The sequence below is a fragment of the Puma concolor genome, chromosome B3 (assembly GCF_028749965.1).
Source record: "Puma concolor isolate L17-30 chromosome B3, mPumCon1.1.hap2, whole genome shotgun sequence".
NCBI lineage: Eukaryota > Metazoa > Chordata > Mammalia > Carnivora > Felidae > Puma > Puma concolor.
The window spans coordinates 2,742,965-2,758,389 of NC_141672.1; the positions used below are offsets into that span (position 1 = coordinate 2,742,965).

A 15,425-nucleotide genomic window follows, 5' to 3' on the forward strand; every position below is an offset into this window, starting at 1 on the left:
GTTCTGTGCTGACAGCTCAGAGCCTGGAGCCTGCTTCGGATTCTGTGTCTCCCTGTCTCTCTGTCCCTCCCCTGCTTATGCTCTGTCTCTCTCTGTCTCTCTCTCTCTCTCTCAAAAATAAAGTGTAAAAAAATTTTTTCTAAAAAAAGGAAGAAAGGCTACAAAAGTAGAAGCACAATTAAAAAAAAACTTAAAAAAAATTAAACTCTTCATCATCATTTTAGCAATGCAAAGGTTATGATAAGAGATCAAACTGAAAACCACATGTGCTCATGTTCTCGGGGTCTAAAAAGACTAAACACACAGAGCCAAGTAGCATTTTTCACAAAATGGGCTAGACACAAACACAGCCTCCATCAAGGGCATTATAATTCCAGGCCACAAGCATGACACTCACCTGGCAAAAACACCAACACGCTGCTCCGCTCCGCCACAAACTGGGCACCCGACGAGCTCTTGCTCCTGTTACAAATGTGAGTGCACAAACGTTAATCTGGCAAAAGTAGCCACTGCTGGTCTAGAACCCCGACAGCCCAGGCTTCTGATCGCGAAAGTCTCATACAGATCATCCAGCATGTTTTCTTGTATGTAAGAAAACACAGAGGTCCTGGGACATGGTCCCACAGTCACTGGGGGTGTCCAAGAGTCTTGATTCCCATAAAACTCATCTGCCAAACTTTCCCTTGAAATTTAGTTATTGTAATCGAGAATCTCAAAATACAAAACTTTTAAAATAACTACAAGTAAAACTTAAACTCAAACCATCAGCTTGCCTTCCCACTCCTGTCAAAATATTTCCTCGGTGTGAAATCAGAACTTTGGTTCTCTGCACACCGCGAGCTCTCCTCGTGCAGGCAGACGGGGCAGTAACAAAACAGACAAACAAGGTCCCTGCTCTTTGTGGAGCTCACATTCTGGCAGGAGGGAGACCAGAGACAGGCAAGCAAATCAGGTGTCTTCAGTTTAGCAGTAAGACACCGTCAGGAACAGATGGGCGCCCAGAGACGCTGCGTTGCAGTCATTAGCTAATCTCCACACCCCTTCTCCTCTGCAGGTACTGGTCCCAGCACAGCCCAGACTGCTATTGATCAGCTCTTCCAAGAATTAATAAAGACTAGAGTGAAAACTAGTAAGATAAAGTAAAACAACAACAACAAAAATCAACAAACTCAAACCCAGGTCTTTGAAAAGATCAATGAAATGGACAAATCTTGGGGCCCCCCGGGTGACTCAGTCAGTTAAGCGTCTGACTTCGGCTCAGGTCATGATCTTGCAGTTCGTGAGTTCGAGCCCCACATCAGGCTCTGTGCTGACAGCTCAGAGCCTGTGGCCTGCTTCCGATTCTGTGCCTTCCTCTCTCTCTGCCCCTCCCCTGCTCACATGCTATCTCTCTTTCTCTCCCAAAAATAAACATTTTAAAAAAAATTTATAAAAAAAAACAGAAATGGATAAATCTTTAGCTTTTGACCAAGAAAAAAAGAGAGAAGATTCAAAATACTAGAATGAGAAATGAAAGGGGCGCCTGGGTGACTCAGTTGGTTGAGCGTCCAACTCTGGACTTTCGCTCGGTTGTGATCCCACGGTCACGGGTTCAAGCCCTGCATCGGGCTCTGTGCTGACTGTGTGGAGCCTGCTTAGGATTCTGTCTCCCTCTCTTTCTACCCCTCCCCAGTTCACACATGTGCTCTCTCTCTCTCTCTCAAAATAAGTAAACATTTTTTTAAAAAATGAAAGAAAGGGCATTACTTTACAGAAATACAGAGGATTACAGAGGAATACGATGGAAAACTGTACACCAACAAAGTAGATACTTGACAGGAGATGGACACATTCCTAAATAGACACAAACTATTAAAACTCACCCAAGGGGGAAAAAAATGTGAGGGCACCTGGGTGTCTCAGTCAGTTAAACGCTGGATTTCGGCTCAGGTCATGATCTCATGGTTCATGGGTTCGAGCCCCGCGTCAGGCTCTGTGCTGATGGCTCAGAGCCTGGAGCCTGCTTTGGATTCTGGGTCTCCCTCTCTCTCTGCCCCTCCCCAACTCTCACTCTGTCTCCCAGAGCTCTCTCAAAAACAGAGATTAAAAAAATTTTCTTTTAATCTGAACATGCTTATAATAAAGCAATAAACTAAACTGAGAAGTTTAAAATTACTCGTAAAGAAAAGCCCAGACCCAATGGCTTCACAGCAGAATTCTACCAAACATTCAAAGAATCGATACCAATTCTTCACAAACTTGTGAAAAACAAAACATTTCCCAACTTATTTAATGAGGCCAGTACCAGACAAAAAATCACAAGAAAACTACAGACAAGACCTCTTGTACCTATGGATGCCAAGAGTCCTCAACAAAATACAAGCAAGCCAAATCCAGCAACATACGGAAAGGACTGTGCACCATGACCAAGTGGGATTTATCCCAGGGATGCAAAGTCGCTTTAATACCTAAAAATCAGTGGGTCCTAAGAAACTTAACAGAAGACCATGGGGGAGGGGAAGGAAAAAAAAAAAAAGTTAGAGACGGAGGGAGCCAAACCATAAGAGACTCTTAAAAACTGAGAATAAACTGAGGGTTGATGGGAGGGTGGGGGGTGGGAGGGAGGGGAGGGTGGGTGATGGGCATGGAGGAGGGCACCTGTTGGGAGGAGCACTGGGTGTTGTATGCAAACCAATCACAATAAATTTCATATTAAAAAAAATAAAAATATCTTTAAAATATACCTAAAAATCAATTAATTTAATACATTATATTAGCAGAAGAAAAACAAATTTCACATCATTACCTCAACAGACCCAGATAAACCATTTAAACAAAATCTAACACTCTTTCACAAAAAGTTTTAAGAAGATAATAAAATAAAATCTAAACACTCAACAAACCAGCAACAGGAGTTTACTCCCTCAACCTGATGAAGGTCATCCACCCACAAGGAGCCCACAGCACACATGATACTTCACGGTCAAAGACGGGGAGGCTTCCCCTGAGATCACAGACCAGACAAGGATACCTGCTCCTCCGCTTCCGGTCGGCACTGTGGTGAAGGCGCTAGGGCATCCAGATTGGAAAAGAAGAAATAAAACTATCTCTGTTCATAAACGACATGACCTTGGGTACAGAAAATCCTAAGAAACCCTACCAGAAATGGGGCACCTGGGTGGCTCAGTCGGTTAAGTGTCCGACTTCGGCTCAGGTCATGATCTCTCAGCTTGTTAGTTCAAGTCCCGCATCAAGCTCTGTGCTGACAGCTCAGAGCCTGGAGCCTACTTTGGATTCTGTGTCTCCCTCTCTCTCTGCCCCTCCCCTACTTGTTCTCTCTCTCTGTCTCTCAAAAATAAGCATTAAAAAAAGTTTTAAAAAAATCCTACCAGAACTAATAAATGACCTCAGCAAAGTTGCAGGATAAAAGATCAATACACAAAAATCAATTGTTATTTTGATACATCTGCAATGATCAAAAAATGAAATTAAGAAAATAATTTCATTCACGATAACATCAAAAGGAGTAAAACACAGAAATGTGTTTGACAAGATAAGCGCAAAACTTATACTTCGAAAATTACTAAGCATTGTTGAAAATGATTTTTAAGAATCTAAAGAAATAGGAAAAGATCTCGTACTGGAAGACTGACTACGGTCATAGTTAAGATGGTAACACTCCCCAGATCTCCAGACTCAACCCAATCCTTTTCAGAGTCCTGGCTTCCCTGTAGAAATGGACAGGCTGATTCTAAAGTTCACCTAGGAGTACGAGGGACTTGGAATAGCCAAAACAATCCTGAGTAAGAATGAAGTTAGAAAGACTCCTACTTCTAATTTCAGAATTACTTCAAAACAGTGGTAACCAAGGTGGTGTGGTACTAGCCCAAGGAGAGACACAGAGACCAACGGAAGAGAATTTAGAGTCCGGAAATAAACCCGTCCATACGTCTATGGCCAACTCATTTTCAAGAAGGTGCCAACACACAATGGGCACAGGAGAGTCTTTGAACCAACAGTGCTGGGACGAGTGGTTAGCACACAAGCCCAAGAATGAAGCTAGACTCTCACCTCACATGTACACAAAACTGAATTCAAAGACCTAAGACCTAAATGAAACGCCAAAACTGTAACACCCTTAGAAGAAAACAAGGGGTAAATCTTGATGAGCCTGAACCTGGCAATGGATCCTTAGCTATGACACCAAAAGCATGAGCAACAAAAGAAAAACTAGACAAATTAGACTTTACCAAAATTAAAACCTTTTGTGCTTCAAAACTACCAGCAAGAAAGTAAAAAGACAGCCGTCAGGATGCAAGAAAATATTTGCAAACCATGTATCTGGTAAAGGGCTGGTATCTAGAATATACAAAGAATCCTTATGATCAGTAAAAAAACAAAAACAAAAACAAAAACAAATAATCCAATTAAAATCGGACAAAGGACGTATGTCTCTAAATATACACACGCGCGCCTTTAAAGAGGATATCCAAATGGCCAATAAGCTCCTAAAAAAGATGTTCAACATCATCAGTCATCAGCAACATGGAAGTCAAAACCACAACATGATACTACATCACACACACCAGGATGGCTGGAATCAGAGGTCAGACATCAACCAGTACTGGAAAAGACGTGGAGAAACGGGGACCCTCATGAGCTGCTGGTGGGAATGTAAAATGATCCAGGTGCTCTGGAAACCAGTCCGGCAGGTCCTCGACTGGTTAAACACAGAGTTACCATATGAGCCGACAATGCCCCTCCTAGGTATATACCCAAGAAAAATGAAAATACACATCCACACAAGTACCTGTACATGAACTTTCACAACAGCATTCTGCACAAAAGCCAAAAGGAGAAAGAGAACCTAAGTCACCATCAATACACAAGTGGATAAATGAAACGTGGTGTATCCTACAACAGAGGACTGACCTCAGTCATAAAAAGGAAGAAAGTCCCAATACACACTACAACATGGACGAGCCGTGAAAACCCACAATAAGTGAAAGAGGTCAGCCACCAAAGATCACATCCTACAGGATTCCACTTACATGAAAGTCAAGAACAGGGAAACCTATAGGGACAAAAAGTTGATTAGTGGTTGCTTAGGACCAGGGGTGAAGGGGAAGAATGAGGAAGAGAGTGAAAGGGTCAGGGTTTCTTTCTAAGGTGATGAAGATATTCTAAAATGGGCTGTGGTAATGGTGCCGCGTATGTGTGAATATTCCAGAAACTACTCAACTGTACAGTTTAAAGGGGTGCATCATATGTTATGTAAATAGTATCTTGATAAAGCCATTTTAAAAATGAGGGGGAGGGGCGTCTGGGTGGCTCAGCAGGTTGGGCGACTGACTTTGGCTCAGTTCATGATCTCACAGTTTGTGAGTTCAAGCCCCACATTGGGCTCTGTGCTGACAGCTCAGAGCCTGGAGCCTCCTTCGGATTCTGTCTTCCCCTCTCTCTGCACCACCCCCCCAACTCACACTCCGTTTCTCTCTCTCGAAAATAAACATTAAAAATTTTTTTTTAATGAGGGGAAAAGGAAGGGGAACAGAGAGAGGCGAACAGGATGCTCCATTTGCCACAAAGCTAACAAACAGGTGGAAGTCAATGAGCATTTTCCCCAGGGAACAAGGGTCAGAAGCCTTCACAACGGAAAAGAAGTCTGTGGGCCTTCTCTAAAGATACAGTAACTACAATGACGACATTATAAACCTTCCTAACCACCAAGAAAAGATTTTAAAACGAAAGAAAAGGCCATAGAGTATGTATGACACATGTGAGACTAAACACACAGTCGTATCAATAAGCACAGATGGCTGAACTCAGTAAAGCCAAAGTTTTTCAAATGACTCATAAACCACCCCCAACTCTGCTACCTGCAAAAGACATATCTAAACATAAGCCGTTAAGAAAAGAGTGACAGTAAAGGAAGGGCAAAGATTTTAGAGGCCAAGACAGAAAGAAAGCAGGGCTGCGATCTTGAAACATGACAAAGCGGAATTCAGGCCCCACAGCATTAAGCAAGACCGAACGGGGCACGATATAATGCCGAAGGCACAGTTCACATCTGACAAGAGCTCCGTGCCAAAACACGGAGCAGCCAAACCCAGAACTCTCACACAACCAGATGCTGGTGGGGACGCGGAGGCACGGGGCCCCCTATCCATCGCTGCCGGGAACGTGAAATGGCGCAGCCACCCTGGAAGGCACTTGGGTGAGGGAGCGATCCTGCTCCTTCGTGCTCACCCCGAGGAGCCGAAAACTTACGTCCACGCCAACACCTGCACATATGTGTTTACAGCAGCTTCCTTCATAACTGCCCGAACTCGGAAGCCACCAAGACGTCCTTCAGCAGGTGAACGCGTAAACACACCGCGGGCTGTCCAGACAGGGGAATGCTGTTCGGCGCTACGAAGAAATGAGCTACGGGCCAGGAAAAGACATGAGGAAACTTAAATGCTTGCCGCTAAGTGAAGGAGCCAATCTGAGAGAGCTGCGTATGTATGATCCCAACCACAAGACATTCTGGAAAAGGCAACACCAGGGAGACAGTAAAAAGATCCGTGGTTGCCATGGTTATAGGGGAGGGAGGAAGAGGCAGGACAGACAGGATCTGGGGGCGGGATACTACCATGCCGGATACACACCATCACACGCCTGCCGAAACCCATCAAATGCATACCATCAGTGAAGCCTACACTGCAGACTTGGGGGGCGACGATGATGTGTCAACAAGGTACTGCTCCAGTGCAAGACGCTGACGGTAGGGGGCACTGTGACTACGTCGGGCACGTGGGAACTGTACTTACTCCTCAACGTTGCCGTGAACCTAAAACTGCTCTAAAAATAAAGTCTATTTAAAAGAAAACAAAATCCATAAGGGCACCTGGCTGGCTCAGTCGGTTAACTGTCCGACTTGATTTTGACTCAGGTCATGACGGGTCACGGATCGAGCCCTGCGTCAGGCTCTGTGCGGAGCAGGGAGCCTAAGATTCTCTCCCTCGCTCCCTCTGCCCCCTCCCCTGCCTGTGCACTCTGTCTCTAATTAAAAAAAAAAAAAAAAAATCAAAGCCAGAAAGAAATCTTTTAACATAGGTAAGAAAGAAAGAAAGACCAAAACTTGAAGGAGCTCAGAAACCGCTAAAGTAACACAACTGCAAGCAGGTTGTGGGGGACGGGACGGGATGACGGCCGGCTCATTCTCAGGTAGTGTTCAGGGGGACCGCAAGACGAGCGGCTTTACGCGTCACGGACGTCTGCACTTCGCAAGTGACAGTAAGAGGAGGGAGGCGCGGACGTGCGCGTCGGGCCCGGAAGGACAGGCGGCCCGCAGTCACGTTCCGGTTGCCGCGAGGAGGCGGACTCTACATCGTCCGGGTCTGTCATTCTCACACAGAAACTGCATTTACGAGCCACAGGAAATGAACACAGGGAGGGTTCAGAACATAATACAGTCTTTTTTATATCACAGACTCCAACCACCCTTGATAACCTGAAGTTGCTCTTAGGGGAAAACAGGTTCCGCTTCAAAGGTCCAGCTAAACACGTGAGCAAACGGGTGACCAAGGAGCCTTAGGGTGGGGAGCGGATCTTCCTCTTTTTTTTTAATGTTTATTTATTTTTGAGAGAGAGAGAGAGAGAGCGAGCATGAGCTGGGGAGGGGCAGAGAGAGAGGGGGGACACAGAATCCGAAGCAGGTTCCAGGCTCCGAGCCGTCAGCACAGAGCCCGACGCGGAGCTCGAACTCACAAGCTGTGAGATCATGACCCGAGCCGAAGTCGGACGCTCAACCGACTGAGCCCCGGGGCGCCCCCCATATCTTCTTAACAAACAGAAACCAAGGCAAGGAAATGCACCCGACACCTTCTCCTAGCGCGGTCCTCTCCACCTGCCTCAGACTAGGACTGACAGGACTCAGCATGTCTGGAAACCATTCTCTCTTTAGGCTGTGACTGCTGGCTTCTAAAACTGTCAAGTCTTAAAACTGTACTTGGTCTTACTACTTTAAAGTGGAATTTCCAGTAAAAAAAAAAAAAAATGGCCAACGTACCGACTTTATTTTAAAATATACAGTGACTACTGGAGAAGGTATCTACAGTTACATGTTAACATTATAAAAACACTAAACGGTTTCTAAACAAACAGCGAACCGTTTGAACTCGCACGTGAAGCACGCTGCCAAGCGGAGCGTCTCTTACCCACTCTCCTTCACATCCAGGTGGTCGAACATCTGGATCAGGGAGACAGCGACTTCGTATATGTCCTTAGTAATCACCGGCTCCTCCAGGATGTGAGGAGAAAGCTAAACACAGGAAAAGAAAAAGCCGGAAGATCAGGATTACAAGGGGTTCTGGGTTCAGACAGGTGACTGTCTTTAGTGCGTCACTTTAACACCCCAATAAAAAGAGTACTGTCAGCAGCCAATACACGAACGCTTGCCGAGCGCCAGGCCCCAACGGACATGGTACGGCGAGTTCACCCCCTGTCCCTGTCACTGGGGCGCAGATGGGCTCAGAGTGCAGACACACAGAGGTGGGACGTCTGTCGGGAAACCTAGTCTGAAGACAGAGCGAGCAGCTCCAGATGCGTACAGAACCCAGCGCCGGCGCCCCTCCCGTCAGGCGCCCGTCTCAACAAGTCCTGAGACATCACCGCCACCACCGTCACGAGGACCGGGGAAGGCTAACACCCCGTTACATCTGCCAACTTACAGGAAGAATATACCGAAGTCACCTATGTGCCAGGGCGCGGGTCGCTAGACTACTTTTAATCGCATACTAAAACAAAACTAATGAGCCCAGCTCGTTTAAAACTGCCCTCCAGACACCTCCGCAGAATGCGGGAGGTCAACCGCAGCAGCCACCCCCCCGGTGAGGTTGGCATCACTGGTCTGAGCTGACAGCTTCATGGAACCAAGGCCACCACCGTGGAAGAGTCTCTCTAGAACATCCAGCACAACAGTTATGGCATAATTTCCGGAAAATCTCTTTCATAGCCATATCGGGGGTTTTTTTGCACCAAGAGTAAGAAAGCTTTTGTGGTGTATTTAATAACCTTACTTATCAAGTACTATGCTCAAAGCACTGCATTCAACTTTGTGAAAAACACATCAGAAGTCTACAAGTGATAAGTAGTTAGCCACAGATGCAAACTTTCCCCCCCGTTTTTAGAGTAAATTAAGTCAGCTGGTAAGAAACCATTTTTCATTATTAGTACGATCCTACTAATGTAAGAATAACAAACTGGCTTTTATTTCATCAATAACTGTGAAGGAGCATTCTATCTTTACCTGGAACGACTTTCTACTTTATCCAAACGATAACCGTAACAGAAACATACAAAACAGAAATAGAAAGAAAGCATAGTTTTCACAAACCCCGACAGCGGCATTCACACCCATCAGAACGGTTTTTCTACAAACCAGTAAGCCACGGAAAAGGTACGTCACCAATTCAGGAGTAACTTCACTGTGTTCTAGAATCCAAACCCAAAGACTATCATTTAAATACAATACAAGACACCAGATACAGCCCCGCTTTCTCCCAGCAGGCATCACACGGGTAACGATGGGAACGGTGAGGTGGGTCACGGGCCCGCTGATCCACGGCTGCCCTCGCCCCCACCACGTGTGAGAGTCAGGGGCAAACAACAGACGACAGACGAGGTCTCTGCTCCCCCAGACGGCACAGTGCTCTCAGAGCAAACGGGCCCACTCGCTCAGTCGATGCGCTCTGACAAAAGATAAAGCAGGGGAAGGGGCAGAAACGTGGAGGGAACGAATTCACGCAGGCAGAAACGGAGAGACTCACTCCTCCGCCGAGCTAACGACCGTGACGCCGTCAACAGAAGGAGGCTGAAGCTCGTGTTTCTGCCCCACGCGGAGAGGCTGGAGCCCTGCGCGTCTGCCGTCACCACGAGCCGGCCAGCTGGTCCCAGGAGGAGGGCGAGAGACGTGCCAGAACGGGCGCTGCAGACGGCAGGAAACGAACGATGCCGAGACGGCCAGGCACCATCGGGGAGCAGAACGGGGACCTCAACCTGTCTCACCGTCCCCGTGATCCCCTTGAAGTGAGTTACTGCCCAACTGTGAACAGGATTATAAAAGCCCTGTCCAGGGCGGGAAGGCGTGGGGAGTGGTGGGCGGGGCCACGCTCTCCTTCAGCTCTGCTTCCGGACTAAAGCTACACATCGTGGGCGCTCCCTCCTGTCTCATTTCTAAGGGGAGGGTGAAAACAAAAAAGTTGAAAGTAAGTAGTGAAAAGAACTCTTCAGAGGACGTTGAAAAGAACAGCCAGGGTTGGCAAAGAGAGACCACAAGGGCAACACTGGCCTCAAGGGAAGGGTGACTTTCAAGAAAACCAAACTGGCCGAAGGTGTCAAATATTACAGGGAGGTCATGGTAAGTTTAGGGCAGAGGACTCTCAACTTAAGGAAGTCGCTAGTGATCCTGACAAATGCCACCTCAGAACAGGGGCAGTGGGAGCCAGGCCACGGAGAGAAACACGGGACCTCGTGAGGGTGCTTTTTAAGATGAGAGAGACTCAGTTCTGCTGAAATGGGGACAGGTAAGGGGCAGTGGAGAAGGCACTAGGAAAGGTAACACGAGGAGGGTGTTGGGGCGCCGGGGGGGCTCAGTTGGTTGAGCAGCCAAGCTCAGCTCAGGTCACGATCTCGTGGTCTGTGGGTTCGAGCCCCACGTCAGACTCTGTGCTGACAGCTCGGAGCCTGGAGCCTGCTTCGGATTCTGGGCCTCCCTCTCTCTCTGCCCCTCCCCGACCCACGCTCTGTCCTTCTCTCTCTCTCAAAAGTAAACATTACAAAAGAAAAAAAAAAAAGCAAGGAGGGGGCAACAGTCAATCAGAAAAGGTCCCTAAGAAGGCAGAAAGGGAGAAAGGCTGGTGTCCGCAGAAGGAACGCGGCTTCTCCCCTGTAACATTAGATGGTGCGCCCAGGGAGTAGTAACAGTAACAAAACTGGAATTTTTAAAACTCCTCTGACTCCAATAACGATACAGCAGAATCTACACAAAATACCGCTTTTATAAGGCTTAATGTTAATATATTCATTCACCGAAATATTTCCTGAGTACCTATTAAGTACCAAGAACAGGATACTGGGTATGCAAATGCCAAAACCGGGTTCTCCCCAGCCTGGAGAACACGAGCCCCTGGCTGGAGAGGAGTCCAGGCTGCCCCGCCCGCACGGGAGCAGAGGGCAGGTGCCCAGGCCTGACCCAACTCCACAGCGCACCCGCGAGCAATCATCGACGTGATTCCAACACACAACGGCCAGCTGGAAAGACTTGTAAAACCATCGGTACTTTCACATTCCAAAATGGGCCAGAAAGTACAAAATTTTTAAATGTGACGAAGTGCCCTCTCCCCTCCACCTTGAATACGGGCTGCAATTAGTGACTTGTGTCCAAACAGCAAAGGACAGGCGTGTCTCTCTTATGCTGCTTATATCTCACTGGGGTGGGGGTGGGGGGGGGGAGGGAAACAGGCAATGAGCAAAGAAAACAGGTAAACACATACAAATACACAAAAGAAAAAGGAAGGGACAGTAACACTGTAGGGCAGAAGTTTGGCTAAAACTTCCTTGGCCAGGAGGGGCGCCTGGGTGGCTCAGTCGGTCGAGCATCTGACTTTGGCTCAGGTTGTGATCTCACAGTTTGGTGGGTTCAAGCCCCGTGGGGGCTCTGTGCTGACAGCGTGGGGCCTGGAGCCTGCTTCAGATTCTGTGTTTCTCTCTCTCTGCCCCTCCCTTGCTCACACTGTCTCTCTTTCAAAAACAAATAAAAAAAATTTTTTTAAAACTTCCTTGGCCAACATCACCAGTGATAGGCCACGCTGGCGGTCCCCCCCGTGACAATACAGCACTTCACCCCAGTGGTCTGCCTCCCCAAGATCCCTAGCCCCAAGTCTACTCATGAGAAAAACATCAGAAAAATTCTCACAGTGGGGAATCCTACAAATACCTGACCAGTACTCCTACAAATCGTCAAGGTCATCAAAAATAAGAGACGTCTGAGAAACTGTCACAGCCCAGAGAAGCCTACAGAGACATGACGACTCAGAGCAATGTGGGACCCTGAGACAGAGAAAGGAAATTAGAGAAAAACCAGTAAAATCCAAACAAATACAACTTTAGTTCTAATAATATATCAGTTTCTTGGTTCTGACAATTTTTTTTATAAACGTGAACTTTAGAATCCAGGTGACAGAGAGGTGTTTACTATAAAATTCTTACAACTTTCCTGTTTTTTTGAAATATTGTCATCTACAAAGTTGGAAAAAAAGACGTGCCACATTTTAATGGCCATTGCTGGCCTCCCTCCACTGTAACAGATTTGACAAAATATGTCTTCTTACCTTAGGTGGAACCCAGTCGGCTGACTCACCATCGTCGAGGCTATAGTCTACTTCCACCTCACAAATGTTTGTGGTAAGAGTCCAACTCCTACACAGAGCAGTCTGGCACCGTCCATCAAAATCACAAGTGCACACACCCTCTGACCCGGCAATTCCACCAGCAGACGCTGTCTTCTACAAGGCATAACCTACACAGGGGTCTTCGATGGGGCAGCCGACCGCCCACGGACTGTCTGGAAACACTGTTGGTGGTCACAGTGGGGGCCCCACTTAGAGCTAGCGGATCAAGGCCAGAAACGCTGTTGAACATCCTACAGTGAGATGTTCCACATCTCACCACAAAGAACCGGCCCCAAATGTCAACAGTAACAAGGCAGAGAGAGCCCAGCCTCCGAACACACCGTCGGGAGCGCAGTCTCCTCCCGCAGCACTGCTTTCAACCAGAACAGACCAGGGGCACCCGGGGGGGATCAGCCGGTTTAGGCCTCCAACTCTTGGTTTCAGCTCAGGTCACACTCCAACGGTTCATGGGGTGGAGCCCCACGTTGGGCTCGGTGCCGACAGTGCAGGGCCCGTTTGGGATTCCCTCTCTGCCCCTCCCCCACTCAAAATACATAAAGAAACTTAAAAAAGAAGAAGGCCAGAAATACTGGAGATTAGTGAGATACGGACATGAGAGAACAGAATGTAGCTCTGAAAAGAGAATGAATAAGCTGTGAGTTGGGAAAGGACATGAAAAGCAGAACGAGAAGGCAAGGTGCACCGAGGGCACTGCTGTTTCTGTAAAGGGAGAAACCGCACATGTGTATCTGCTCATACAGACATTCAGAGTTACAGCACGATTCCTAAGAAATTAGTGACAGTGGTTTCCTCTCGTTGGCAGGGGAGCTGAGCAGAGGACAGGAGGGGGAAGGAGAGAGTTTATACCTGCTCATAAACCTCTTTTTGATTTTTGAATCCTGTAAATGTATTACCCACGTGAAAACAATGTCAAATCAACTGCAACTTTTCGTAAGGATGTATTATCCCGGTCCTTCACCGTCAGCACACTCCTCCTTCAATTGAGAGCACCACAATTTGTATTATAAGAAGCAGTTTAATCAAAGTAAAATTTGAAATAAAACTACCTCCCACTCTCAACTGAATCTACAATTTTATAGCTGACCAAAATCTGACATTTTACTTTTCACCAACAAAGTGTAAAACCAATCCAACAACTTTCACAGGAGCGTACAATGTGTTTCGATGCCCACAGTTCACAGCAACAGACTCGGGGCTCTCCCGACCCGTCCTTCTCCAGCCCCAGCCCGCACCATCTCCCAGCTTGGATTTCGTACGGTCTTACAATTGCAGCTGACCAGTGCGGGCTTACTCTGACACAAAGGCACATTCGCTATGAAAGAAACAATGCCTTCCAACATACCCTGCTGTGATGCATGTGCCCCAAATCATCAAGATAATACTCTTCGACTGAATGGGGCTTTCCTTCCACTTCAAAAACATACGCAGGGTTCATCTTGTTCTGGACAGGAACAGCAAAGTAATCTGCAAACTCTTTGCAACTGATGGTGGCCGACATGAGGATTATCTGCAGAAGAGAAACCATTAGAACAAACGAGCAACAACAACAACTAAATGTGATGTTGTTAAATTACCAAGCTTGTCTTCTGCTTTAGTAATTTTCAAAACTTCAGTATGATACATTGACTTATAATGGAGTACAAATTATTACAGTTGAACGAATGCTCAGAGACAACCAACTTTTACTACTTCTCCTAAATTATTTTATCAAGTGAGAGACTACAATAAAGTTAACCTATGACCACTTATCTAAAAGGAAACTTTGCATCAGAAAACAAAAGTAAAAACGAGCAAGTTACTAGATGAGGTGTTACAGAAACGCCAGGGAGCAGAACAGCAAAGAGGCAGATGCAGAGCCAGAAAACCCTGGCTCTGAGCCACGAATCTGGAGCAGTCGGTCCCAGGGCCACAGCAGAGAGAAACCAGCCTAGGCCGAAGCAGGACACAGAGGCTTGGGGACCCACCACAAGTGGTCAGTTGTGCCAGGAAGCAAATACGGGATGTCCTCCGTGGGAAACTCTGTGTGAAAGCCAGGAGCAGCACCCACAGCACCCCAGATGTGCAGCGGACAAGGCAGCGGTGCCACAAAGGACACGCACCATCCGCCAGTCTCTGAGACGCTCACCGGGGGTAAATCCAACTCTCGGCCGGCTGCCGACGACCCAATGCGTTACTGTGTAAACAAAATACGTGTATTTTCCCCTAAGATGTTAGATCCAAATGGTAGAAAGCATATTAACCAGAACTCATTTAAGATGAGTTGCTTCAGATTGGAAGGAAGCCTCTGAGAAGCCATGTGGCCCCCACGGGGCATACTCGGTCCCGGCAGATGCTCTCTAAACTGTCGTTCCGAGGGACAGTGAGGCTGATGGCGTGCGGGGCCTCTGTTCGGTTGAGGCGGCATGCGGACATGAGGCCAGACCGGACTGCTCAAGGCCATCGAGACTCCTCACTGCCACCAGCCTCTCCTCCAGACAGACAACTCGGCAGCCTGCTCAAGACACCAGCGTGGGACTGACCTGAGTGTGATCAGCCAACAGTGACAGCGGGGCCAGCAGGTGTGGGGACGGCCCAGAGCCAGGAACCTCTAAGGGTCTGTGCGGCAGAGGAAGGGGAGACCTTCAGGCCCATCTTCCCACGCTCCCGAATCTAAGTCTCTGACAGCAACTCTCTTTTTAAAAAGTACTAAAAAGAGAATTTTTGAGCATTTCAAAAAACTCAGTATAATGCCATCTATAACTTGATTTCTCATTTCTTGGCCCAGAAAATATTCTGCTTCATAGCTTTAACAAATGAAGAAAATACTGAAACCAACCAATGGTTTCCTACCATTTTTATAATGGGAACCAAATTCCTGCCCACCATTTTCAGCAATGTGGTAGACTTTTTTTAAGTAGGCTTCGCACCCAGCGCAGGGTCCAGTGTGGGGGCTTAAATTCACCATCAAAACCTGAGATCAAGACCTGAGCTGAGACTGAGTTGGATGCTTAA

The 15,425-nt window shown here is 47.2% G+C and overlaps 1 protein-coding gene across 3 annotated transcripts in view; it reads right to left on the bottom strand.

Annotated features, from left to right (window-relative positions):
* The window catches only part of TDRD9 (tudor domain containing 9), a 117,755-nt gene that overhangs the window by 70,415 nt on the left and 31,915 nt on the right, over positions 1 to 15,425 (bottom strand). For all 3 annotated transcript variants that reach the window (XM_086708683.1, XM_086708682.1, XM_086708681.1), the window contains exons 7-9: positions 13,777 to 13,941; positions 8,181 to 8,284; positions 398 to 462 (exon numbers count right to left, since the gene is read on the bottom strand). In XM_086708683.1, the coding sequence (XP_086564809.1) occupies positions 398 to 462; positions 8,181 to 8,284; positions 13,777 to 13,941 (334 nt within the window). The remainder of the gene's footprint in view (positions 1 to 397; positions 463 to 8,180; positions 8,285 to 13,776; positions 13,942 to 15,425) is intronic.